The sequence below is a fragment of the Thamnophis elegans genome, chromosome 11 (genome assembly GCF_009769535.1).
Source record: "Thamnophis elegans isolate rThaEle1 chromosome 11, rThaEle1.pri, whole genome shotgun sequence".
Taxonomy (NCBI): Eukaryota; Metazoa; Chordata; class Lepidosauria; order Squamata; family Colubridae; genus Thamnophis; species Thamnophis elegans.
Window position 1 is genome coordinate 12,545,075 of NC_045551.1, and position 27,178 is coordinate 12,572,252.

General features: G+C 39.5%; 1 protein-coding gene across 4 annotated transcripts; it reads right to left on the minus strand.

The window, feature by feature from the left end:
• Positions 1 to 6,089: 6,089 nt before the first annotated feature.
• On the minus strand, positions 6,090 to 26,319 carry UAP1 (UDP-N-acetylglucosamine pyrophosphorylase 1). Of its 4 annotated transcripts, none has more exons than XM_032226511.1 (11): positions 26,213 to 26,319; positions 25,178 to 25,467; positions 22,255 to 22,459; positions 21,986 to 22,161; positions 20,242 to 20,414; positions 17,181 to 17,374; positions 15,994 to 16,137; positions 14,336 to 14,524; positions 11,922 to 11,969; positions 7,391 to 7,457; positions 6,090 to 6,319 (listed from the first exon to the last, which is right to left on the minus strand). In XM_032226511.1, exons 2-11 carry the CDS (start codon positions 25,461 to 25,463, stop codon positions 6,227 to 6,229), a joined length of 1,575 nt encoding a protein of 524 aa, XP_032082402.1. In that variant the 5' UTR covers positions 25,464 to 25,467; positions 26,213 to 26,319; the 3' UTR covers positions 6,090 to 6,226. The 4 variants fall into 4 exon arrangements, with proteins under 4 accessions (XP_032082402.1, XP_032082404.1, XP_032082403.1 ...); XM_032226513.1 differs by having other exon boundaries at positions 26,218 to 26,318; XM_032226512.1 differs by having other exon boundaries at positions 26,166 to 26,311.
• Between the last annotated feature and the right edge of the window lie 859 nt (positions 26,320 to 27,178).

The following is a 27,178-nucleotide window of genomic DNA, read 5'->3' on the forward strand; positions in this document are numbered from 1 at the left end:
CCCCCCCCCGACTTGGTTTGTGAGCCGCCCTGAGTCCCTCTGGGAATAGGGCGGCATAGAAATACAATAAAATCTAAATCTAAATCTTCCTTTCCCCAAATGGTTCTTTTCTTTGAATTTTTAGGGAAATCCCTCAATTTGTCCTCCTGTTATTTATTTTGCTTTCTGAAGTATCTTATCAGATTTGCTGCTTTGTGGAAATTGTGTGACTTGCTGCAGAGTCCCCATTTGATGGACTTTCAAAGAGGCTTTATTGCCACTCGAACAACTACAGGTTAGTCATTTCAAAACTCTTCAGATATCCTTCCCCCATGTTGCTAGTTCTGTGAAGAAATCTACACTTTTATTTGTACATCTGCGGAACAGATGTGCTACAAAGAATGTTTCCACTTTAGAGTGGACTTCCTGGGGGCGTGGCCTGTTGCCGAGGAGGGCTCCACCGAGCTCCTCAGAGATCTGGTCTGTATATCTAAATAAGATCATAGATAGCACCCCTTTTTGGCTAAGAAAGGGGCAGGGAGTAGCTCTGTAGGCTAGGGTCTATTCGTAATCCACAGCCTTTTTCTTTTTTTTGGCTGTGGATAGAGATTAGATCCAGCCGGAGGGGAGCTTTTATCTCCAGCCAGTTCTTCTCAGCTGCCTTTTTTTTTGGCAGCCCCAGACAGGCTAGCCCCCCCCAGGACAAAACAAAGTTTTTTTTCAAGCTAGAATTGATACGGGCGGGTCCCACCCCTGTGAGATTTATGTTTTTATTACTATCTTAAATACCAGCACCATTTGTCTTAGAGACTTCTTTGTCTAAATGGATTTCAAAATGGCGATTTCTCTCCGTGGATGATTGATAGTGGATATACTTAGCCGGTTTTACCTTCCTGCAGACCGCTCCTTAACAAAATAAACTCTTCTTCTTTGGAAACAGAGGGGAGCAAAGCGCTGCTTACTTGTGTATTTATTATGGCACCCAGGTCAAAGAAGCGCCTTGCTACAAATGTGTCTAAAGAATTTAAAGAATTTTTACTGGAACCACAGCCTTTGTCTCCTATGCCTTCTACTGGAGAACTTTTAACACAGGAATATTTCTTTAAAATGTTTAATGATTTTAAACAAGAAATTAAGGAATTTGTATTGGAACTATATGATGATTTAAAGTCTAAAGTTAATCAAATGAAGGCGAACACGTTTGCAGCCGTGTCTGCCCTGTCAGATTATTCTGCTGAAATAGAGAACAAATTGGAAAGTTTGGAGAAGGCTAATTTTAATTTGACTACCAATATTCAAATTTTACAACAAAAAATTAGAGACACTGAACAACAGCTTATGATGATAAATTTTAATAGGAAGGCATTTGCAATAAGAGTCAGAGGATTCCGTGAAAAGGAGCAAGAGAATCTGAAACAGACCTTTGCTGAAGCCTTCAGCCATGCGGTGGGAAGCCCGGGACTTAATTTTGATTGGCAGATTCGGAAAATCTATCGCCAGAACTCATTGATAGCGGAACAGCGACAGCTCCCGAGGGACATAATTATACATTTCTCTACAAAAGAATCTAGAAACGCGATTGTGCAAAAGTTTCATAACAACAGTCTCCGAGTTGATGACCAGGACCTGATTGTCTTCAAAGATATACCTTTCCAGATGTTGAAAGCAAGAAGGGACTACACCTTTTTAACTAAAGAGCTTAGGAGTCAACAGATTCGATACAGATGGGAGGCCCCTGCCGGCATCACGGTTACATTTAAGAATCAAAGATTTCGTCTTAACTCTGTTTCGGAGGCTCAAGATTTCTACTGTAGGACTTTGAAGGCGGGACTTCCTGACTCACTTGGAAGAGAGGAGAGACAAGCGGAAGGAGAAGGCAAGCGGCAGGCCATGTGGCTGCAAGATGGAGGGGGTAGCCTTTCCTCCCTCGGAGAAGCAGAAAAACGGAGATCGAGAATTTAGACATTTCAAAATATTCGCCAAAGTTAAGGACTGAATGGGGGTTTGAGACCTCTCTCCGGTAGAAAAAGCGGACTAATTCTTATCAGAAGGGAAAGCTGGGTGAAACTACTTTGAGCTAGATTTTAAATTAACGTTAGCATAAATTTGATAGTGGTAAACATTAGACAAGCAAGGGATGAGGGTAAAATATATGTGGAATGATTTACGTTGTTTAAAGCTTATTAGAACAGAAAGCCGGTTGGGATTATCTTAAGATAGGTGTAAAAAGAATGCGGAATGATTTATGTTGTTTAAACTTTGTTAGAAGGGACTATTTTAAAACAGAAGGTTAACTGACTCTTGCTGAAAGTATTATTTGAATATGTGGAATGATCCATGCTATTTAACTTTTATTAGAAGGGAAAGTTGGTTGAAATTGCTTTGAGTTAGATTTTAAACAAATGTTAGCATAAATTTGATAGTGGTAAATATCAGACAACTAAGGGATGAGGGTAAAATGCATGTGGAATGAACTACGTTATTTAAATCCTATTAGAAGAGAAAGTCGGTTGGAATTATCTTGAGATAGAAGTTGATTTCTGTGTAAAGTAATATTTGATCTACGCTGCTTAACTTTACTAAGAAGGGGAAGCTTGGCTAGATTATTTTGAATTACTGTTTGAAAAGGAGGTTAAGAAAGATCATTTACGCTGTTTAAATTTTACTAGAAGGGAAAGCTTGATTACTCTTCTGCAAAGTAATTTGAATATGTGGCATGAACCACGTTGCTTAAATTTTATTGGAAGGGATCATAAGGTTTAGGAAGAGGAACGGGAGAGTCTACAGAAGGTTGGGGTAAATAGCAAAGAACTAAGAGACGAGAATAAAATATAGATAGAATGATTTATACTATTTAAGCATAGATAAAGATGGGGGGCTGAGATCAACACAAAGAGTGGTTTCTTTTTTTTTTTTTCTTTTCTCTTTTCTTTTCTCTCTTCTTTTTTTCTGTTTTTCTTTCTTTTGACATATTACTTTTATTTTTTTAATCCATATGTATACAAGATATTTTAGACAGAAGGTAGTGCCAGGTGTGGGCCCTGGGAAGTTGGGAGGATTAGGGATGGGGATTTGTGGGGGTGGGTGGGGGGGTGTTAACATAGTTTTAATAAGAACAAGAATGTATTTATATACGGTGGTTCTTTTTTTTTCTTTTATTTTTTTTTCCTTGGTTCATTTTACTTTTATTAGATCAAACAACACTCGAATAAAGGCATACACCAAGGAGGGAGGTAGAGGGAAAGAAGGGGGAGGAGTAAGGAAGGAGTAAGGGGAATGTAAGGAGGGTGTGTGGGGAGCAAGGGGAGAAGGAAGGCTTGAGGGGAAAGGGAAGTAGGAGGGGAGTGTTAGAGGGAGAAAGGAAAGTTGGAGGGGGTAGATGGGGTGTATGGAGGATGGAAGGGTTAGGTGGGGTTGTGAATGATGAGTTGTGTTTCCTTTTTTTGTTCGTTTTATCTCCTTTTTTTTTTTTCTTATAGTAAATACCCTGTATATAAGTGATTGCAAATGGAATGTGAAAAATGAATAAAATATATTTTTAACACTTTAGAGTGGATTTTCACTTATCATTTATTTTTTTAAATGTCCACCACTATACTTATGGGTTCTAATAAAAGGAAGTCTTCACTGTTTCCCTCTACAAAGCAAAGATATGTGTTATCAACACCCAAGTCCTAATTTGGGCTTGAATAAGACGAGTAGTATTATATTGTGCATTTGTAATATGCTCTCTCAAATACAGCAGAATCTTCTAGGGCTGCTGCTTTGCTGAGAATAAAGAAGAAATCTACAAGAGGCCTGCTTTGCATTTCTTGCAAATGGCAATGAGAATGCACAAATGTCTTACATACTGGGAACAACTGGCTTCTTATGATCTGTCAACAAAAACTGTGCTTTGCAATCTGATCAGCTGACTGGGAGGAAGGTGGATACATACCAGGGGTGGGTTTCAACCGGCTCGCGGCGGTCCCTGCGAACCGGTTGGTCGGCGAACCCGGAAGTAAGTAACTTCCGGGAACGGCAACTGGCCCACCCGCCCGCCCGCGCTCCTTACCCGGTTTTGACGAGTTCTGCGCTTCCACGCATGCGCAGGACGCATACAGTGCCTGCGTGATCCTCCAGGAGCAGCTGGAGCATTGCACAGACGCTAGTACGCATGTGTGCGCCGCGCGCGTGCACGAGGATGCCACCGGCCCCGTTCCAACCGAACCGGTTGGAACGGGGCGAGAAACCCACCCCTGATACATACCTACTTTTGCAGGCCCAGCAGGATGCTTCTGAGAGTAAGATGTTGCCTCAGAATGAAACTGTCTACTCCAGTCCAAGGATCCATCTGGGGTTGAATAAACTACATTTACTTTCATTCCCATTTGCTAGTTTCAGCCTAGCTTGTTTCTCATCTCTAAAGGTAACATTTTAGCATGTGATTCCAAACAACAATGGATTTTTTTAAAAATCCTGCTTAAACCAGCACAAATCTGTGTCCATATATCCACGGATCAAATCTGGCTAACATTTCTACATATCTATAAATAGCAATTGAGAATAGTTTCCATCCCCCCCTCTCCCAAATTATTCATTCTTCCATATTTATTTAAAGTTTTTTTCCATTTCACAGGAAATGCAATTTTAAACATCCTTAATTCTTTACTCCTTGTTGCAGCAGATAAATTTTCACTCAGAAAAGTTTAATTTGGCAAACATATCCTAGGATTGACTAAGGTCTTCAGAACTGAATGAGCAATTCTGAATACTGAAATTTCATATTTTAATGACATGTCTGGGTAGATGAAACGGTTCTTGTTTGGTTTCTGCCCATCAAAATGTTTTTCCTGCTCCTTGAATTTCATAATTATATCTTTGAAAGCATTCTTCGTGATACAGCTGAGCAACGTTCATGTAACTGAATTGTAGATCAATATTCATATAATTTAATTGTTAATAAAAATGCACAGAACCTGGCTATGTGAATTTATCTGCCATCAAGCAAAACACTTCGGACATGGGATTTTATCCCTACTGGCAGGCAGAAAGTTAAAAGGACTAAGGAAGTTCATTTTAGACCCATTTTCATGTAACCAAATGTATTAATCCTCGTGGATGTATCACATCTAGTGCCCAAATTAACTAACTGACCAGCCATCCAACCCACCAATCCATCTCTTACAGAATCTCAAAAAAGATCAGAGCTATGTCAGGTCTGAGACTAACATAATTTTTAAAGTTTTGTAATTAAATTTCTTTTAAATGCAGCTCAAACTCAAACTGTAAAAATGAATAGGGTTTTAACTTAACAGAACTGAATCATCATCATTTGCACAAATTCCAGCCTTATCTCTCTTCTGTATTTTTAACTCTGTTAGAGCAATTTCTGGAAATTAACATTCCACAAATAGCTGTCTATATTTTGGTTAAAATACCAAAATAATATTACCAAGCATCTGATGAAAGGAAATTTTCCAAAAAGAAATATGTTTTGGGCAGAATATAGATTAGGCTTCCGGCACCCTAACTATCTTTGCATTCTTGAGAAGGAATTTAAGAAATAGTGGTTGTTTCTTGCAACGATTCCTTAAACACAGTTTCAAGGTGACGTTTGAGAGAGTCTGTTGCTCTATATACAAATCTTGGAAGGAGAATGCATTCCTTAGATCCATATTGACTGAAGTGAGCACTTTCCCAGAAATACAAAAAACATCTCAGGCTCTTGTTATCTTATTATCTCATAGCCTCTGCCATAACATAAATATAAGTCAAGTATTAAAGAAGTTTCAAGAAACATTATGTTAGGAAAAACAATTCATTTTAATTCAGTTGTACTACTTTTTTAGTGTTTCAATTGTGCAATTCCAGCAAGATATAATTATTTGTAAAGTATGAGTACCAAATGCAAAAGCCAAACTTAAAACTCATGTAAGTTTCTCAACCTTCGTACCACATAGATCATTTACAGGTGTAATAAAGGATTTGTCTTCAAACATTACAGCATATAACGAAATAGGTGCTGCAATCTGAAACAGCAGCCATTTTAAAGCATTAAAGAATTATATAAATAGTTATCTCCAAGATTCCAAGATGAAGTCATGTTTGCATTTTTTTCTTATTTGTAGCCTACTACTGATTTTTAAGGAAACTCAATTTGAGTGAAGATTCTTCAAGGTGATAGTGAAACCTTTGTTTAAATACTCAGTCTGACACAAAAGAATCATAAAATCCCGGACTAGAAAGATGATCTCTTCTGGACATTTCAGACACCATTCTTCACTAGCTGATGGATCCCACTTTGGTCGATAATCAAAGGAGCATGGAATTCTTTGTCTTTGACCAACTCCACCAATCCCTAGGAAAAAGGAAACACTCAGGAACTAGTCAGGATAAATTTAGTATCAGTACAGCAAATTTAACCATCAAATTTAATCTAATATACAATTTGGACTTTCCATTTGAGAGAATCAGTTTCAAATTCCTGTTCAGATTGTACTGGGTGGCCTTAAATATAGTTTTCTAAATCCTGTTTTTTTTTTAGGTATATGCTTTAAGGTATTATCATCCTCCATTAAGTATTATTATGGGGATGAAAGTTAAGTGTTAGGAGCACTTGATATATTCATGTTAAACCTTCAAGCTCACAAGTCCAATTACTGCTGCATAATTATAGTATATGAGAACAGTTTTGATGAAAGCCCCCTTATGAAGGATTGCAACAGTATTGTAATTAGCTGCTTACCCAATTTTCTATGAGGCAGTTTTGTAAGAGTGATGTTTTAAAGCTGCTATTGGAGTAGGCTGGCAAGTTTAGCAGTCTAATTTACAATAATATAAATATAATACAAATCCCAATATCAAGTAGGAATGAAGTAGTAATCCATAAATGTATTGTATGCTATAATTATATTAACACCAATGGACCATTTAAATTTGTAATACAAGTGTTCAGCAACTAAACATCCCTCTCTATTCATAATTCAATGCAAGCATGGGAAACAAGGATTACATGCTAGGGACTTTTGTCGTGAGCCCCACGAATGCCAACTTTCCATTACTACATCACACTCCGTTCACAGAGGTTGCTTGGTTCAACATTGCCCTATCATCTATATTCATATTTAGCAATGGCACTTACTTATATACAACATTCTCTGTATGGTTTACAGAATCAGCATATTGCCCACAACAATCTGGGTCCATTTTACCAAGCTCGGAAGGATGGAAAAGTGAGTCAACCTTCAGTCACTCAGGATCAAACTGTTGGCAATGGGCTGAGTTAGCCTGCAATACTTTATTCTAACCTCTGGACCACCAGAGCTTATTTATCTTACCATCCAAAAAGCAGAATTTCTACTTTAGGACGGGATGTTTAGGAGAAGGCAGGGGGAGGAGAAAAAGAATTCAGAATACCACAGCAACTTACTTCACCCCCATAGGAGACAAGAGGAGAAATCTCACACTGAATTGGCGAGTCATTTGCATCTTTCAAACTAAGGAACAATTATAAAGGAAAGGTGTTAGTTCATAATGAGAAATACATCAATACTCCTATATTACTTGTGCACATGGCAAACTCTTGTTGAGGATATGAATCTTTCTCTGCTCATCATGAAACTTGTTTTTAGTGCTGCAGAAATCTAAATAGTATTAACAGCATGCGAGGAGAGGGAGGCAGGGAGAGGAAGAGGGAGGGAGAAAGAGAGAAATAGATAGATAGATAGAGAGAGAGAGAGAGAGAGAGAGAGAGAGAGAGATAGATAGATAGGCAGGCACTAGGTAGGGAGGCAATATTTTCAGAAATATCATTTTTTCCCAGTGAAAAAAGAGAAATATTGAAACCTAGACAACCCTCAATTTTTAATAACATATCTATACACTATTAAAACTCTTGTGTCTGCTTGTAATCTTCAATTGTGCTAAGTGGTACATCATAAGGGCAACAATTTCTGAAACAAGCATGCATAAGAGGTGCCGTGAGAGCTGAAAAGGATGCACAAGGTAGCATGAGAGATGCCATATGGATCAGAGAGGGTTGCAGGAATGCACAGTAAGTGTTGTGTGGCTCAATTAGGGTGTTAGAAGCACAGCATCAGTTTCAACTGCAAAAAACAGTTAATAAATCAGTATAGATATGGGAGAAGCAAAGAAAGTTTTCAGAGATACAAACTTAAGAGTGTCAGTGTTAACTAGTTTTATTTCTTTTTTTCCTCTTATCATGTGTCTTTAATTTCTTTCACCCACTATTTCTCACTCCATTTCTATCCTTGCATAAAGATACTTGCCCATCATGCTAGGTACATGCTTAAGAGTCACCTGATGAATTCCTATCAAGATAGTCGAATTGAAAGATGGATGTTCCATCCAGAGTTGCAGAGAACAGCAAGATGGGTGGTATATAAATTTAATTTAAAAAAATGAATGTCAGTACAGAAAAAAAGTTATAACCACTTCACTGAAATCAGAAAATGCCAGCAGACGTCTATCATTGGGTATAAGTCATATCCAATGCTCCCAAAAGAATAAGTTATTGCCTATACAGACAAACTAGGTGTCCATTTAAGAATACTGTACTGACCAACTGGGAATATCTCTTCAAACTCTAATCTCATCTCTCCCTCTTCAGCTTGTCTCTATTTGTTCTAAGGACAAGCAGCTTGGTGATAAGAGAAAAACTTTCACTGATTTGCTGAGGTATGAAAATGTTCAGTGAGTTAGTGGAAGTACCTAGATGGCTTGGACTGATCTTAAAAGCGAAGCAGAGCAGACATGGTGATGACATAGTGATAAAAACCAGTACACTATTTATTAGGTCTGTAGATTAGACAAGAAAATATATTTTTTTAAAAAACCCATAGTCAGGAGCCTGCAAATCAGTCCTCTGTTGCTGCAAGAAAACCACATGGACATGACCTCAAAGCCACCAGAAGTACAGCACAATCTCAATATTTCCCTTTGTGCATGTTAAGAAACATGAAAGGTTTTTAGCAGTCATTTCTCCTCTGTTCTAAATCTCCAAGCATAGGAGGAAGAATTCCTGTCTCCCAAAGCTTATGTAAGACAAAAATTAATATTGCAACTTGGGGGGAAAAAGAACAGGAGAAACCACACGGTTTTGTCGGCGCGCTTTTGACGAGCGCGGTTTTGTCGGGCCACGTTTCTTCTGCAGCCGGCAAAGCTTTCCTGAAGGCCTATAACAGAGCTCCAGATCGATGCAGAGGCCTTTAGGGAAGCCTTCCAGCCTTGCCGGCTGCAGAAGAAACGTAGCCCGACAAAACCGCGCTCGTCAAAAGCGCATCGACAAAACCGTGTCGCTAAAACCGCGACATCATCAACGCGTCGACAACAGCGTGTCGACAGAAGGGCGATTTAAGTTAAGGTAAGGGTTAGGGTTAGGTTTACAGTTAGGTTTAGGGTTAGGATTAGGATTAGTGTTACGTTTATGGTTAGCGTTACATTTAGGGTTAGGGTTAGGATTAGGTTTAGGGTTAGGTTTAGGTTTACAGTGCGCTTCTGTTGCCGCGCTGTTTTCGGCGCAATTCAGGGCTCATTCGTGGGCGCGGTTTAGAACTCATGGTTTTGTCACTGCGGTTTAGTCGGTCGCGGTTTTGTCGATCGCGGTTTTGTCGGTCGCCCTTTTGTTGGTGAACCCAGAAGAAATGGGCAAGCAAGGCAGGCATTGGAGTATGCGAGGCCTGGCTGCAACTATCCAAAGGTAAGTAGTAGGGCAGCTCCAAAACCCCCACATCCCAACCCTAGCTTAATTATTACCCGTGTGCCTCGGCCCACCTCGTGCACCCTGGAGTGGTAGGATTCTTAATTAAGGTGTCATCTTTAGGGCTATGACAACCCTGATGTAGGGCTTATTTCGGGGGATAAGGGCTTATATTGGGCACACATCAGTGGTGGGATTCAAATAATTTAACAACTGGTTCTCTGCCCTAATGACCATCTGGGTAGGTGGGGCTCGGTGGTTATGTGACTGGGTGGGCGTGGCCAACTCAAGGTCACTCAGGTCGATGGACGCTTCACCTTAGCTGTTACAATGTAATAAGGGTTAACCGGAGAGGCAGTTTCTGTAAGCAGGGCAATAAAGATTAGGCTAGAAACAACACCAGAATGTTTCCTTCCTGCCTTCCTTACAGGATTAGCCCTGTAAAGTGGAAGAAAACAAAAGGAGAATTCTTCCAACAATCGGTTCTCTGAACTACTTAGAAAGTTACCAACCGGTTCTCCCTAGTAGGTGCGAACCGGCTGAATCCCACCACTGGCACACATGTAAAAATCAACTTAAGACTTATTTTCAGGATAGGTCTTTTTTTTTCCAGGGAAAAACAGTATTTGTACCTTCTGATAATTATACGTATCTTTATAAAGTGATAATGGTCCTGATTAGATCTCCAACAATTACAGACAGTGAAATTCACTTATTTACCAGGGAGCTTGGGTAGGATGAAAGAACACTAGCTACCCCCTTTTTTTAATCCTGGGCAGTGCCAATAAAGACTCTCAATGAATAACCAAGACAAGATGAGCTGCTTCTAAAGATACGGAATCTATACATTTGTTGACTAGAATGCTTGTATCTATTACCTCTTCCTGCAAGACTGGCTTTCAGAGAAGACAAAACAGTGTCATTTAGGATATATGACAGAACAACTATAATCTCAAGGAATTATTAAATACCTATTCAATAACCTAATACCTATAAATAAGAAACCCCTCTATTCTGCCCTCAATCACCTTTGGATTGCTCCCTTTACTGCCCTCTTCATTAATACTCACTAAGGCTTCACTAATGCTCCTTTTCCTATGATCTCTTTTTCTTCATAATCTAGTCATAATGCGCTCTACATGGGGCAGCCCTTGAAGAGCATTCGGAGACTTCAACTTGTCCAGAATGCAGCCGCGCGAGCGATTGTGGGTGTACCTCGATACACCCACGTTACACCTATCCTCCGCGAGCTGCACTGGCTTCCAATCGGTCTCCGGATACGCTTCAAGGTGCTAGTTATTACTTATAATGCCCTTCATGGTATTGGACCTGGGTACTTGAGAGACCGCCTACCTCCCAAAGACCCATTAGATCACACAGGGTCGGCCTCCTCCGGGTTCCATCCACCAGCCAATGCCATCTGGCTACGACCCGGGGGAGGGCTTTCTCTGTTGCAGCTCCAGCCCTTTGGAACGAACTCCCTGCGGAGATTCGGACCCTCACCTCTCTCCTGGCTTTCCGAAAAGCCGTTAAGACCTGGCTGTGCCGACAGGCCTGGGGTTGATGAGCTCCCTTCCCCTCTCGACAGGTGTGGTCGTTGGTTATTTTAAATGTCTATTTTGTATTGCATGTTCCCCTTCCTGTTGGAGTTGTTCGCCACCCTGAGTCCCTTTTAGGGAATAGGGCGGCATATAAATAAAATGAAACTTCAAACTTCAACTTCAAACTAGTCTGAACAGCCTTATATTATCCATTCCTTCTGCTCCCAAGGTGGAAAGTAGAATTCAGTAGGATTTATGCAGTAAAAGATAAGATCCCAAGACATACATTTGCACAGACTTCCCTGCAAGCCCCAGATTTTTTTTAAAACAAGAACACGGCAGGCGCATCAATGGGGTGCCAGCATTATGCTTTAGCGTCTCTTCTTTCCCATTCCAACAATGGTGTTATGTTTCCAGAGCAGTCCACCAGCAAAGCTTGTTACTTAAATTTTAAAAGCCACAGATTTCATAGGTACGAAATAAGCTCTACACATGCAGAGTAAGGTCTTCCAAGAAGTGAATCTAAGGTAGCCACTGGCCACTATTTCATAAGCCCCAAGAAATAAGTAAATAAGAATTGCATTTAATGCCAAATAAAAAGCTGGAGTACCAAGACCCTACATGCTATGGAGAGGTGTGTTAGCCAGAACCCAAGCAGACCCACCACCATGCATCCCAGCGGCCAGAAACAGTATATTTACTTGGGTTTGGCATCAGCTTGAATCACATCTGATCTTCCATTTCTGTCGCTGTCATATGGGGGAAAAAAAGATTAATGAGCAGGGACACAAAATTGAGTGGTGTGCCAAATCTTTAAAAAGCGTCTTTCTATAATATGGGAAGAATGGAGTGGGCAGATTCTACCCATCTATTTAGGAGGAGGTTGGAAGCACACAGGTAGTCCAACATAACGACCACTTGTTTAACAACAATCTGAAGTTATCACAATGCTGAAAAGTGACTTATGATTTGTCCTCAAAGTTATTGTTGTTGTTCCACTTCCATTGGTCATGTGATCACAATTTGGTTGCTTGGCATGGCTGCAGAATTCTACAGTCACATCAGTGGTGGGATTCAAATAATTTAACAACCGGTTCTCTGCCCTAACGGCCGGCTGGGTAGGTGGGGCTCAGTCATCACGTGACTGGGTGGGTATGGCCAACTCAACGTCACTCCCGTCGATGGGCGCTTCACCTTAGCTCTTACAATGTAATCAGGTTAACCGGAGAGACAGTTTTTGTAAGCAGGGCAATAAAGATGAGGCTAGAAACAACACCAGAATGTTTCCTTCCTGCCTTCCTTACAGGATTAGCCCTGTAAAGTGGGGAAAAACAAAAGGAGATTTCTTCCAACAACAAGTTCTCCAAACTGCCTTGAAAGTTACCAACCGGTTCTCCCAAATAGGTGCGAACTGGCTGAATCCCACCACTGAGTCACATGATTGCGATTTGCAACCTCCCAGACGGTTTTCTACAAAAATCAATAGGGGAAGCCAGATTTGCTTGATGACTGCATGATTTGCTTTACAAATGAAGTGATTTGCTCAGCTATGGTGAAAATGGTCATAAAACTGGGTCCTCTCACATGATGATTCGGTTAACAATGTCATCGCTTAGTGACTGAAATTCTGATCTCAGAATTCTGTTGTTCTAAGTTAAGGAATACCAAACTGAATGGCAGTTTTTTTTTTTAATCCAGAACCCTATTTTTAATTATTGTATTTTTATTTATCGTGGCACGACAAAACTGCGCTCGACTAAGCCGCACCCGATTAAACCGTGTCGCTGACGTCATCAACAGAGCGACAACAGCGAGCGCGGAGAAAGAAGGGCGCTTTAAATAGCGCTTTGAAAGCAAGCCGATTCAACTTAAGGTAAGGGTTAGGTTTAGGGTTAGCTTTAGGGTTAGGTTAAGGGTTAGGGTTAGGTTTAGGGTTAGGTTAAGGGTTAGGTTTAGGATTAGGTTTAGGGGGTTAGGTTTAGGTGTTATTTTTAGGTTTAGCGTTTACAGCGTGCTTCTGTCTCCGTGTTGTTGTCGCGCTGTTGATCACGTCAGCTACGGGGTTTCGTCGAGCGCGGTTTAGTCGAACACGGTTTTGTGGTGGAACCTTTATTTATAACCTAATGTTATTTTTTATAAATAAGTTAAAGGGGCGAACACACCCACAATGCTCCTTCCTCCCCCTACTTTCCCCACAACAACCATCCTGTGAGGTGAACTGGGCTGAGAGAAAGTGACTAGCCCACAATCATCCAGCCTAAGGCGGGAGTAGAGTTCTCTAGATGTTGTTAAAATGTCACTCCCAAGGTTGCACCCAGCCTAGCAACAATGAGGGATGTTGCAAATTGTTATTTCAGCAATATTTGAAGAGAAAAAATGTTGCTTTTCCTTGAATTTCAGAGATCTTTCTTTAGTCACGATATTTTTTTGACCTTGATACTCAACTTCAATATGTTTCTTGGGACATTTTTTAGAGCCAGCGGAATATTTGTATCACAAACATTCAACCTTTCTTGCTATATAATAAAGGTGATGAGCTTTTAACACTATACCATGTCATCTGACATTTTCTTCTTCACTGTTCCGCCTACATCAAAAGAAAATATTGCCATCTCTCCCACAAAAGATAACTGAAGGGGCAAGATTCCAAAGTCAAATGTTTGGGAGTATTCGGGTACAAACAAATGGGGTTACTTTATACCAATTCAATGGCCCATCAAGCTCAGTTCAGGAACAGAAACTTTAAATTGAGGCCTAAACTTCATGTAGTTCATCTATACGGACATGCTATTTTGATATTTGATTGCTCTTTCATACACAAACCTTTTTTTTTAATTGTGATTTTGTTTTTCCAAAAATCTTTCTCTCTCCAGGAGTATATGTTCAAACTCCAGTCTCAGACACGGAGGATACAGACTAGACCAGCGTTTTTCAAACTAGGAAATTTTAAGGTGTTGATCTTCAACTTCCAGAATTCCCAAACCAGCATTCTGGAACATTGGTATAACACAACTGTGTATGTTCTCTCAGTTGAACTGGAATTACATGCAGACAACATAAAGTGCTATTATTAGAGATGTAATATAAAAATTAGGGGAAGGTCAAATTTTCTAACCGTGGAATAGCTGGCAGGCGTGTTCCATTTTCATCCACAAAGTGTCCACCAGCGTTGAGAACCCAACAGTGATGAAGTGACATCAAGGAGTGTCTCGCCGTGGTGGGATTGTCTTTGCCATTTTGGCTGTCGGCATTTTTCAAAGGGGAGAATTCGTTTTCTCGCAGCACTTCGTAAACCACAAAGTTCCTGGATTCAAAATAAAGCTGAGATTGGTCAACTGTAAAGATTTTAATCAGTTTCTGCTTCTGTTACCATGTTTCCCCAAAAATATGACCTACCTCGAAAGTAAGTTCTAGTTTGATGTTTACACGTGCGCCCAATATAAGCCCTACCCCCCAAAATAAACCCTAATTAAGACTCAGCCCACTCTAGGCTGCCTGGGTAAAAATTAAGCTAGGGTGGAGATGGGGGATGGAGCTGCCCTACTATCTACCTTCGGAGAGTTGCAGCCAGGCCTCGCATACCCCAATACCTGCCTTGCTAGCCCATTTCTTCTGCGGCCAGCAAGGCTTTCCTGAAAGCCCCTGCAGCCAATAACAGGGTTCCAGATTGATCTGGAGTTCTGTTATCGGGCTGCAGAGGCCTTCAGGAAAGCCCTTCTAGTTGCAGAAGAAATTCCTGAAGGCCTCTGACAGCGAAAAAGAGGCCTGGGGTGATGCGTGCAATTGAGGTGAGTCAGTGTACGACACACACTCCCCAAAATAAGACCTGGTCCCTCTTTTGGTGGCAAAAAAATATAAGACAGGGTCTTATTTTTGGGGAAACACAGTACTATCGACAGTCATATAGATGGACATTAGCAATAAACATATGCCAAGGAAAAGTAAACAAGAGGGGAAGAAAACATTTCTACAATTATTTATATCTTCACCCAAAACTTTTTTTCAAAGCTTTCAAAACTAAAACGCATACCAACTTTATAGCAATTGGTGGAGCTAGCTGTAGTCCTTCCTTTAGAAAGGCACAAAGATAAGCTGGCATTACAGAGACATTGAAGAAGTTTGCCTTGAGCTTCAGTCTAAACAGGATGGCCACCAAGTATCTGCTTTCTCCTCTAAACCACATGTGTTCCTCCTGTTGCTTTTGATTGGTTCCCAAGACAACTTTAGAACAAATCACTGTTCCTCATTCTTCTGTAACACCATACACATCCTACAAATGCCACACAATCTAATTTGAATATTATATGTAGCATATCCTTTTTTGATCCATGCTCAACCGCACATCTTACTCTTCTATCTGCTAGCTTCTTGTAATAATAGCAGTTAGACTTATATACTGCTTCATAGGGCTTTCAGCCCCTCTCTAAGCGGTTTACAGAGTCAGCATATTGCCCTCACAGTCTGAGTCCTCATTTCACCCACCTCGGAAGGATGGAAGGCTGAGTCAACCTTGAGCCGGTGAGATGTGAACTGCTGAACTGCAGATAACAGTCAGCTGAAGTGGCCTGCAGTACTGCACCCTAACCACTGCGCCACCTCGGCTCCTCATTAGCATGTGATGTAGTGTTTTCAGACAGCTCAGCTTCTTAGCTGCACTCAAAATAATAATCTCATGAAATCAGGAATGGGGCGGGGAACTTTCAAAAGAAAAATAAAGTCAAGAGTTATACCAAGATGCACACAAAATAAATCAGTCAGTCACTTGGGACTTACTTAGCAAACTGGAAGATATCAAATACAAATTTTTCCATTTTAATTCCATTTGGTTTGTCAGGCTTCAGAGCTTTTCCTGTGGTCACGTCTACATGTGGGACTTTTTTCTGAGCGATGTGATGTTGCAGCTGAGGTTCATAATTACTGAAACATCAAGACAGGAGAGTCAGCAGAGTAAGAAGCCCACCATGGTCTATCTCCATTTTTTAAATCCCATCATTCTGGCAGGCAAATAGCATCTATTCCAAAACTAGATATCCGAGCCACCTTTTCGCTCCTGTAAGAAAGTAGCACTACCGTTAATTACTGTTAATTCGGGCTCACCACTGCTTGTAATCTCTTCCTGTCCCTTACCTCAGGGGTCTCCAACCTTGACAACTTTATGACTCGTGGACTTCAACTCCCAGAATTCCTCAGCCAGCTGAGGAATTCTGGGAGTTGAAGTCTACAAGTCATAAAGTTGCCAAGGTTGGAGACCCCTGCCTTAACCTTGTTTAGAGTTCAGTGTAAACATCCACGCACTAAAATCGCTTGGCATATTTTCTGAAATAATCTAAGTTTTTGTATGGATTTTGACCTTGAGCTCTGAACAATTCTGATTCTACATACCAGAGACTGTGCCACCTCATCACTTATCTTTTTCCTGTCAGGACATCACTAGCAATGTCCTCTGATGCTAAACATACAGATGAATCAAGTGCCAAACTAGGAATCATTAGTAAAACAAATAAGCAAACCCCAAAATTAAACTGAATATAAAAGCATCTTGGTTAAAACCTTGAAAATAAAACTGAATTAATATAATAATATCCTGATAAGGGCATCTCAGAAAGGACCAAGGAGAAAAAAGCAACGATAATCAGGGGACCAGAAGGAGACCATCAACAAAGGGACTTTAGAAAAAAATGGGTAAGGAGAAATACAGCAGAAGGAAAATAAAATCACGTTCTATATGTCCTAAAAGATTTTTAAAAGTTTTCTACCAGCAGCGTTCTTTGCAATTTGTGCAATTTGTGAGTGTTGCCTAAACTTAAATAGTTTTTTATTTCTCGGTTTGAACCATCCTGAGTATTATACGCTGTGCAAACATAATAAAAAGAAGAAAAAAAAACATATTTTAGCATGAAGAGCAGAAATGACCTTAGAACAACATTTCGTAGATCATCATGGTTAAAGAAAGTCCTTACTTGACAATATCTTTTAGAAACTCCATTGTGAAGTAGTGATTGGCAATGTTGCCAGCATTAAAAAGTAATCGGCCATCCGAACTTCTTTTCTGAGCTGTGGCCAGAGAAATCTCACTGTATTCCACCACTTTGTAAACACCATCTACTCGGCACACCACTCCAACTGGTTCTGTCGGGTTCGTTTTTTCAACAACCTTGTAGTGGGGTAGAAAACAGAACTGTAGTAACTTGAATTGACGTAAATAACTGATACACATTTTGATGGAATGTAATTCCTTCTTCAAATGCAATCACTGTTATCCTCAGTTTAATATATACTGGCCTAAGGAAGAAAACTTTAAATGATGGGATCCAACTATGCAAATTATCTATACCAATTGAATGAGCACTGGCAAAACAAAATAATTTTTAAGTATTTTACCACATTGTTAGAAATGCTTGAAATACAACAGATCTCAATAATGACAGTGTTTTCAATACCTTCAAATACTGTATGTAGTTCAAGTTTCAAGTTTATTAGAATTTGTATGCCGCCCACTCTCATAGGGACTCTGGGCGGCTCACAACAGACAAGAAATATTTAATTTTAAAAAATAGAGAAAAAAAATAAAAAATACAGTATTAAAATTCATGTCACACATTCCATCTAAGCGGGGCTGGATATCAATCAACAGCCCCAGGCCTGCTGGAACAGCCAGATCTTGACAGCTTTACAGAAGGCCAGGAGAGTGGTAAGGGTCCGGATCTCTGCAGGTAGATTGTTCCACAGGGCCGGCGCAGCAACAGAGAAGGCCCTCCCCCGGGGAGTCGCTAGCCGGCATTGTCCAGCTGATGGCACCTGGAGGAGGCCCAACCTGTGCGATCTTGTTGGTTGTTGGGAGGTAAGTGGCAGGAGGCGGTCTCTAAGGTAGCCAGGTCCTAAACCATGAAGGGCTTTAAAAGTAACGACTAGCACCTTGAAGCGCGTCCGGAGACCAATAGGAAGCCAGTGCAGCTCGCGGAGGATAGGTGTAATATGGGTGTATCTAGATACACCCCATATCGCTCACGCGGCTTCATTCTGGACCAACTGTAGTCTTCGAACACTCTTCAGGGGCAGCCCCATGTAGAGCGTGTTACAGTAATCCAGTCTTGAGGTGACGAGGGCATGAGTGACTATTCGAAGTGCCTCCCGGTCCAGGTAGGGCCGCAACTGGTGTACCAGGCGAACCTGGGCTAAAGTATGTACATTAGTATGTACTAATGGCAAAGGTATGTTTTAAAGCAAAACATAGAGCGTTTGCTTTAAAGTTTAAACAGTTTAGTAGTTTTGGCTAATATCACCACAAAAGTCATATTTTGATTGTCAGAGATGAATATGGGTTGTATTGAAAGCTCTGCTTTAAGATATGTAAGATAAAACTCACCAATAAATTCTTGAAATCCAATACTCATATTAGCACAAATTCTCTGTTTAACAGAGTTCAAGGTGACTTTTATGACATTTCATTTTAGCAACAGGAGCATGCATACCAACTGGCAGATGAAGAATATGATGGTTCTTCTGTCAGAAAGAACTCTTCTATCAGATAATCAAAATTTCCAAACTGGAAAGCAGCACCAGCCAAAACAATCTCTATAATACTACAAATGTTGTCAGCTCTAAATGCTTTATCTCTGAGACACTTTCTCTCCCACCACATGAGAGTGTCATAACAAAGTAATCATAAAGAAATCCTCCTGCAAACTTGGTCATTTCTGGTCATTGCATCCATGTGGATTTCTTATTACTATTATGGATATGGCTTCCCAATCTAACCAAGAAACTAATTTACAAAAAGAACAGATATTGTATTACTAAATAGCTTGTGAATTACTAGTTAGTCAAATCAACCAGTCATAATTAAAACACACATCCATTCCTACTCTTATCTCAGAATAAAAAGTAAGCAACTCTGGATAAATTCTTTTTAAAAAGGTTATGAATTCACTATAATTTCTATTCTACGGAATTCTGAAATCGGAAGCAAATTCTGATCCTGAATTGGTATGCTAGGGGAAGGTAATAGATAGAAGGTAACTGATTTAAGAAAGATCAAAGAAAGATGAAAAGAGAGAGATCAACATTCAAGATAATTCCTTGGAATAATTTAGAATATATTCTCCTTTAACAAGAACCTCTAAGATTAGAACTTGACAATTACCAAATCAGAGATCTACAGGAATGGATGAAATATCCACAGAAATATAGCAAAGAAGAGAATAACAATCAGTAAAACCTGTAACCAAAACGATGCCAGCAAATCTCAAGAATGACAGTGGTCAGCAGATTGGAAGAGGTCCATTTACATACCATTGCCAACGAAAATCAATTTAACGATGTGTGCAAACTACTATACAATATCCTTAATTTCACATAGCAGCAAATAATGCTTAGGATCAGAATAGCTTTTGGATTAATTTTGAATCATCCAAAATTCCATACATGAGATCCTATATTTTCGTCTATCAGGGAAGTGTCATCAACATGTCACAGGCTACTGTTGTTCCTTCCTCCAATTTTAAAAGCTCATTTTTATTTTCCCAATCCAACCTCTCCCAATATATATTCATCATGTAAATTGACACAATCATAAACATTTTTTGTAATCTGTGAAGCACACATCGATTTATTTTTTTATATTCTTTGGCTTTTTAAATTATTCAGCATGCATCAGCCATAATATTTCGTATTCCTTGACTTTCTCTAAAGCTCAGTTTGAGCATCTGGCTTCTATTAATGAAAGTCAAAGAGCACAGTGAAAAAAAATGGAATTAAGATTAAATACAAAGGCCAAGATAAGGATAATAGGTACATCAACCAACATTAGAACTGACAATGAAAATATTGAAGTGGTAATTATATTTTGCCTTTTAGGGGTAACTATCAGTAGTAAAGGAACCAGCAGTTAAGAAATATGCTGTAGAATAATCGGCACATTAGCAATAAAGGCCTTGGTTATTTATTTTTCCCAAAAAATATATATATTATAATGACTAAGAAAGGGAAGGGACAAACTCATTATCTTCAGTCATTTGTTACCTTTGCTCCACAATCTGCTCCTTTCTGTATACAAAAACCAATGAATCGAGGGTCAGCAACTTTTACCAAAATGTTATCCACGCAATAGACATGTATGCTGCCAATTCCTCGTTGTTCCATGTCCTCTATAATATGATGAGTTCCTAAAGCTCGGTACAGACCCCCATTGCCATCTTTAGGGGGAAAAAAGAAAATGCTACTTTATTGTTTCTTGGATTGTTTGTTTTTAGCATTTCTGACTTTTTTTCAAGCTACATTTGATATACAGATGTAAAAGTTTGCAATACAGAATGGGGAACATTTTGTTCCTGGTTCTACAGGTAGCCCTCATTTAGTAACTGCTTCAGATAGTGACTATTTGCAAATATGATAATAATAAACATGGTTAAGGATAGTGAAAAAAATCATTTTCTGATCAATCTGCACATCTATGTCCAGATTTTTGAACTTGACAACAACACACACTGTAGTAACAGTAATGATGGCTTTGTTGCATGATAATTTTATCTGAAGGAGATGGCAGCATCCAGTGATCTTCATAGCATCTCTCTGACACATGGCTTGCTTGGTGACTATTTCTCTGGAACAAACTGTAATTGTTTGATAAGGACTATTTGTACTTGCTTACTGTTGAATAGAGTTTTCAAATCAATATCATTTCCTGTTTGTTTTTATGGAAAATTTTAATACTGTTTTATAGAGCTTATTGATTTTTTCCTTACATATATAACTTTTTTAGTTTTCTCAATGTATAAAATGCAAATGAAAATAAAAACAGGAAATTAAGGGAAGAAAAAAGAAAGGGGGAAAGAAAATATGGGGTACAGGAAAAAAGAAAAAGTTGTTGACTTCCGATTCCTTTTAGCACAGTTCAAGATAACATTACAATCTCGACTTTTTATTTTTACACATTAGTATAAAACTAGACATTTCTATAATAATAAATCTATCTAATTGGCAAAAGCAATTTATTTTATTGATGTAGTATTTAAGTATTTGTATTTGCACATAATAATCTTTGTAAACTACAACCATTTATATTAACAAAATTCAGTATTATTTCAGATTCTTTAACCTTAAAGGGATTTTTTAAATTCATTTTAAAACACTAACCTTTTCTTTAAAACCATTTCTAAAATTAAAACATTCTAATACATCTTTTTTTAAACTTCCTCTTACATACTTTAAAGTTCTTTCAGACCAATAAAATTCCAACTAACTCCAATTAGCTCATTAAATTTAGATGATTCCTTCCAAGTTACTCTCATAGAATATTTTTCTTCTTGTTGTTTAAATCTTTTTTTTTTAGATTTTTTTTTTAAGCTAACACATCTTTTTCTTTAACTTTCTCTTAGCATAGTTTGAAACACACTTTCAATAATATTTTACAAACTTGGGGAATTACTTAAGCATTTTATATATAAAGGAAAAAATACATTTTCAAACTTTAGATTAAGACTTTCTTTCAATTACAAATATCAAACCGATGAAAATCCATCCTAATTCCAACTGACTGTGGAATGATATTTATTACTCAAATAACGTTGTGCCCTGCTGATTTTATTGTAGAGATTCCTGCTAACTCCAATATGCAAAAATAATCAACCTTTTCAGAGTAATCTGATTAACTGCCTATATCTCCACACTGTTAGACTGTGTATAATTACCCAAACAAGATTTTAAAGATTGCTTCAATCCCAAGTTACTAATTCATTCCTATAAATCAAACAAATCTACATATTACCTGGGGCCATAGAAATTTTGCCTTTTTCTTCCAGGAAAATTTTCCCACTGAAGTCCATGGCAGGCAGCATCCCTTGTTTGAAGAAAATCACATTCTCCTTCTTCAAACCAAAATATTTGTGTTTTAGAAAAAATTCTTCAGTCAGTTCTATTGTCCTGCCACTGGTCATTATATACCTGTCCAGACCAACAAGAGAGTTATAATTTATTAAGTCAGACACAAATACATCTAGGATATGCATTCATTTTGAAACGACAAGAAATCCTTACCATGGAATAACACATTGAAGGCCATATTGCTTTTCGGCTAGCTGCTGCAGTTTTAAAATACGCTCTGCTTGGATCTGAAACAGCGTTTTATGGGAGAGTAACCCTACATCATACATTCCTTTGGGATACGAGACACCAAGCCTTGTCCCTTGTCCACCAGCTAACAGAAGAACAGCAACTTTGCTCTGAGAAATCTGTCGGAGACCTAAAGCAAAGAGGAGAAATGAAATCTCCACAATCTCTAGATATTTTATTCTACTTTTGAATAGCATAGTCGTAAGAAATTGTACTGTAAGCACAGGGAAAAAAATCTGCATCTCTGAATGATATTACCATTTTTGTTTCTAGATATTTGATCTTTCTCTTTCTCTCTCTCCTCCCCCTCCCGCTTTAATCACAATAAATTGGTTCTCAAGCAATATACTACAGTTATAGAAAGAACTCACTACAAGATAATATTTTATGTAGAAGCCTAAATCAACATAGGATGGAAAACACCTATTCTAAAACCAAAACTTTAACTTTTCTAACGGCAGAATGCAAAAATCGATACTTGCCCAAGTAACGTATATATACAAGGCTGTCAGTAACACCTCTAGGGTAAAATCTTCCTAGATAACTTCCTGCTTTCAATTGTGCCTGAAACTATTGAAGCATTTCAGTACAAGTGATTCCATAGGCAGATGTAAACAGATGAGCAACTGATATGAGACAGCAAGATTAAGTCTTAACTTAATTTCTGCAGCATAGTAGAGCCTATATATATTGCAAGTGTTCAATGGGCCTGAATGCAAAATCACATTTTCTAGCATTTTAAATATTTCTCAATTCAAACAATCAACTTGTTTGATCTGCTCTTATCCTGCAAGCAATGCAGGGTTCTAATGCTGGGTGGGGTGGGTGGGAGCTAAAGCTAAAGTTTATCGATAAGCTGACTCTGTAAACCGCTTAGAGAGGGCTGAAAGCCCTATGAAGTGGTATATAAGTCTAACTGCTATTGCTACTATAACTGCTAATACTAGTTTCTCTTTAGATTTTATGCTTCTTCAATGTAATTGCTGATCATTCTTCAAAACACACTAAATTCACTAAATAATTATCATAAATCATAGGATATAAGGATCTTAAGAGATCATATGATCGGTTCACTGACAAATGCGCGCACGACAAAATCGCGCCCACATAGGCGCGCTGACAAGAGCGCCAACAGAAGCGTGCTATCAACAAACAACGCGAAAACAACGTAAGAAACCTAAACCTAACCCTTAACTTAACCCTAATCGCACTTTTGTGGGTGCGGTTTTGTCGGCGCGCCTTTGTGGGCGCGCTGTCGACATCGCGGTTTTATCCCCGTGGTTTTGTCGGCACGCTGTTGTCGGGCGAGCATTTGTCGGGTCACGCATATGATCCAATGCTGTGATCAGTGCAGGAATCCACAGGCATAACATCTTCAGCAGATGGCCATTCAGTCTTGTTAACATCTCCAGCCAAAAACAGCCCACTGATAAATAGTTTTTGTCATTAGGCTGATATTCAAACAAAAACTGTTTCCCAATAATTTAAACATATTGTTTCTTCTTGTCTTCTGGAGCAACTCTGAAGAATTCTTTCTCTGTGTTAGGCTCTCAAATACTTGAAGACAGCTACCGTGTCACTGTACAATCTGCTCCTTTCTAGACTAACAATAGCCAGTACATTTTTCTTCAGTTTATCATCATCTCATTTGCCCTTTCTGGGACATGCTCTAGTTTGTCAATGTCCTTTCCAAAATGTAATGTCCAAAAAAGTATATAATATTCTAGAAATAGCTTAAGCAATCAAAATAGAGAGGGGAAATTACTTTTGACCTTGATTTTGTAGTTCAATTGGTATAGTCTAGATTGCATTTGCTTGTTTTTGCAGCTGTAACATGCCATTAGTTCATATTCAGCTTGTGATCCATTGAGAATCCAGACCCTTTTTGCATATACTGGTGCCCATTATGATCCCCCCATTATTCAAACCTTTGATTTTTTTTTTCCCCTATCCAAATGTAGGAGTTTGCACTGACTTTGCTGCAATTCATTTTGCTGGCTTCTGCCCAATGTTCTGTTTATCAATCCCTAGCTACTAGAAATAATTTAATAATAATAAGCAATAGCAATAACACTTAGACTTACATCTCTCTTCATAGTGCTTTTACAGCCCTCTCTAAGCGGTTTACAGAGTCAGCATATTGCCTGCAACAATCTGGGTCCTCATTTTACCCACCTTGGAAGGATAGAAGGCTGAGTCAAACCTTGAGCCTACTGAAATTCGAACTGCCAAAATGCAGCTAGCAGTCCTCTGAAGTAGCCTGCAATACTGCACTCTAACCACTGCACCACCTTGGCTTAGGTGCCGTAAAGCAATCACCTGATAATCAAGTGAAACTTATATCTAGAAGGTTACAAGTACAGCTTCATTAACCACTTTAATGAATATTTACCGATATGCAAAAAGTGGACTAATAAATGAGAATATTTCTAGCAGAGTTGAAATGAGGGGGTCCTTGGAGCTCTCTAACTAAACTGGTCTAGGAGAGATCCCACTTTATTTTTTTTGTTTATCTAGGCCAGCTTCTGCAAACTGGTTTTCTCCATGTGTGATAGATTAAAACATGTGGAGAGCAGCCAATTGGGGAAGTTCTTCTCTAGACAATGTCATATCATTGAATTGAATTTATTAAATTTCTATGCCGTCCTTTTCCCCGAAGGGGACTCAGGGCGGCTCACAACCCAAGTCAAGGGGGGAAGGGTACAAATAAGGAATAAAAAGACAGACAAAACAATACCATAGTTTAAAAGCACACAACAACCATACCATTCGAGGGGGGGACAAGACTCATGCTGCAGCTTTACTTTCTTGAAATATTCTATGTGTCCTGTTGGATCCTTACACCTACCTTCTTTCTCCCATGCCGGCAATTGATCTTGGTCACGTGTTGTACTCCCAAGGACCTCACGTGGCACAGGTTCCATCATTGCATCCATGCTTTCCTGCCCTGGTAAACGGCTACTATCTAACATGGCTTTTTTGAAAGCCTGGTCCAGCTCCTTGAGATCCATGGTGTTTAATTCTTTATAGAGTTCTTGTTTTTCTAGCTCATTTAATTCTTCCCAAAACTGAAGAAGGTGGCTTTGTCCTGCTTCAGCCAAGCAGCGCTGGAGTATATTGATGTCGCTATCCATGACCCTGCATGAGAGAGAAAAAATGTATTTTCCTGTAATTCGCAGAGCCACTGAAATGATTGTGTATGCATTTGCTGGGTATAAAAGCATTCAAATAATCTGGCTTTGCAACACCTGTGCATATAAAAGTTTAACAGGGTTAAAAGTCAGCTGTGCTGCAAATGACTTATCAACATGGTTCTGTGTAAGTTCGTATACTATCCTAGTCGTATTTAATGCATCTTACACTTAGGTAGAATTGACTTAGGTAATATACTTATTTATATTAATAGCATTTATATTAATGACATTAATGATATGTATATTAATGTTTAAGAAATACACATCCATCAAGATCACTCCTCTTTTCCTTAGGTTAGAATGCACCATGCCACGTAATAACTTAAATAAAATTAACCGACGTAACCACAGGAGCTTGTTTTAAAGACCAACTTTGAAATAACATACATAGAATTAGAACACAATGACAGTATAGAACAGTGTTTCTCAATCTTGGCGACTTGAAGTCCTGTGGACTTCAACTCCCAGAATCCCCCAGCCAGCACAGCTGGCTGAGGGATTCTGGGAGTTGAAGTCCACAGGACATAAAGTCACCAAGGTTGAGAAACACTGGTATAGAAAAATAACAATTCCAGGCGATGTGGCTCCCTTTCCTCCTCAATATAAATGCTCAATTAGAAAAAAAAATGCAACTCGCCCTCCCTTTTGCATAGCTCGCCCCAAGGCTGGCTTCTAGGAAAATAGCAAACCTCGCCTCTTTCGCCGGCCACTCAGTTGCGTCAGGCAGCCCCCTTTTACAACCCCGCTCAATCGGCTCGGCTCGCCTTTTTCCTCCTCCTCACACCAACCTATCGAGAAGTCCTTCGGGACTCCGCCCCCTTCGGCTTAGATGAACCAATAACCAGGCAGGAGGAGGAACCCCCCGGCTTCGGCCTCCTTCGCGCCCACTAACTGGGTGGGGCGGAATGACTCTGGAATGTAGCCACGTCACGCTCCAGCGGAGCGGACACGGAACGCCATTGGCTCGAAGCCAGGAAGGCGGGGTTTGAGGAGAAAAGTTACCCGCCTTAGGAAGGCAGGATGGGGTATAGAGGTGAGCTTGAAGCCGGAGATGAGCGTGGCAAAAGCTTTCGGTCAGTGGGAAGAGAGGGGGGGGGGGGAGAGAGGAGGCGGGCACGTCTGACGCCTACGCTTCCGTCATGTGATTGACGTTGGCCCCGGCAATAGTCCCCCCCCCCCACTCCTTTCCACTTCCTTAGGCGGGAGTGACGTGGCAGCGAACTTTGTTTTGTGGTTCTTTCTCTGCCCTTCAGTCTGCTTCGCTTTTACCTTTTGGCTTTGTTCGCATAAGGCTCTTTGCCCGGTGGTTAACTGCACCGAGGTTTCTTTAATCCGCTTCTGAGTTCACACTTGTAACATAAGCGAGTCCCCCGGATTGAACGGTGTATATAATTCGCGGTGGTTAGGACAGTCTGACTTTGGAGAATTGCATAACCGAAATCCAAATTCTTTTACAGTGTAAGAAACAATGCATTGGTTTTGGTGCGGTAAATCGTTGCAAAACGGCTTTCTAGTTTTATTTTTGTTCAGGAGGAGTGTAGTTCTGAACTGCAGCCAGTGTTTTTTCTTGTTTATTATGTTAACCTCGCAAATCCTTGCGAATATACATACTGTTTCCTGCTCTTGTTTATTCCAATGAAGATATTGGCTGTGCA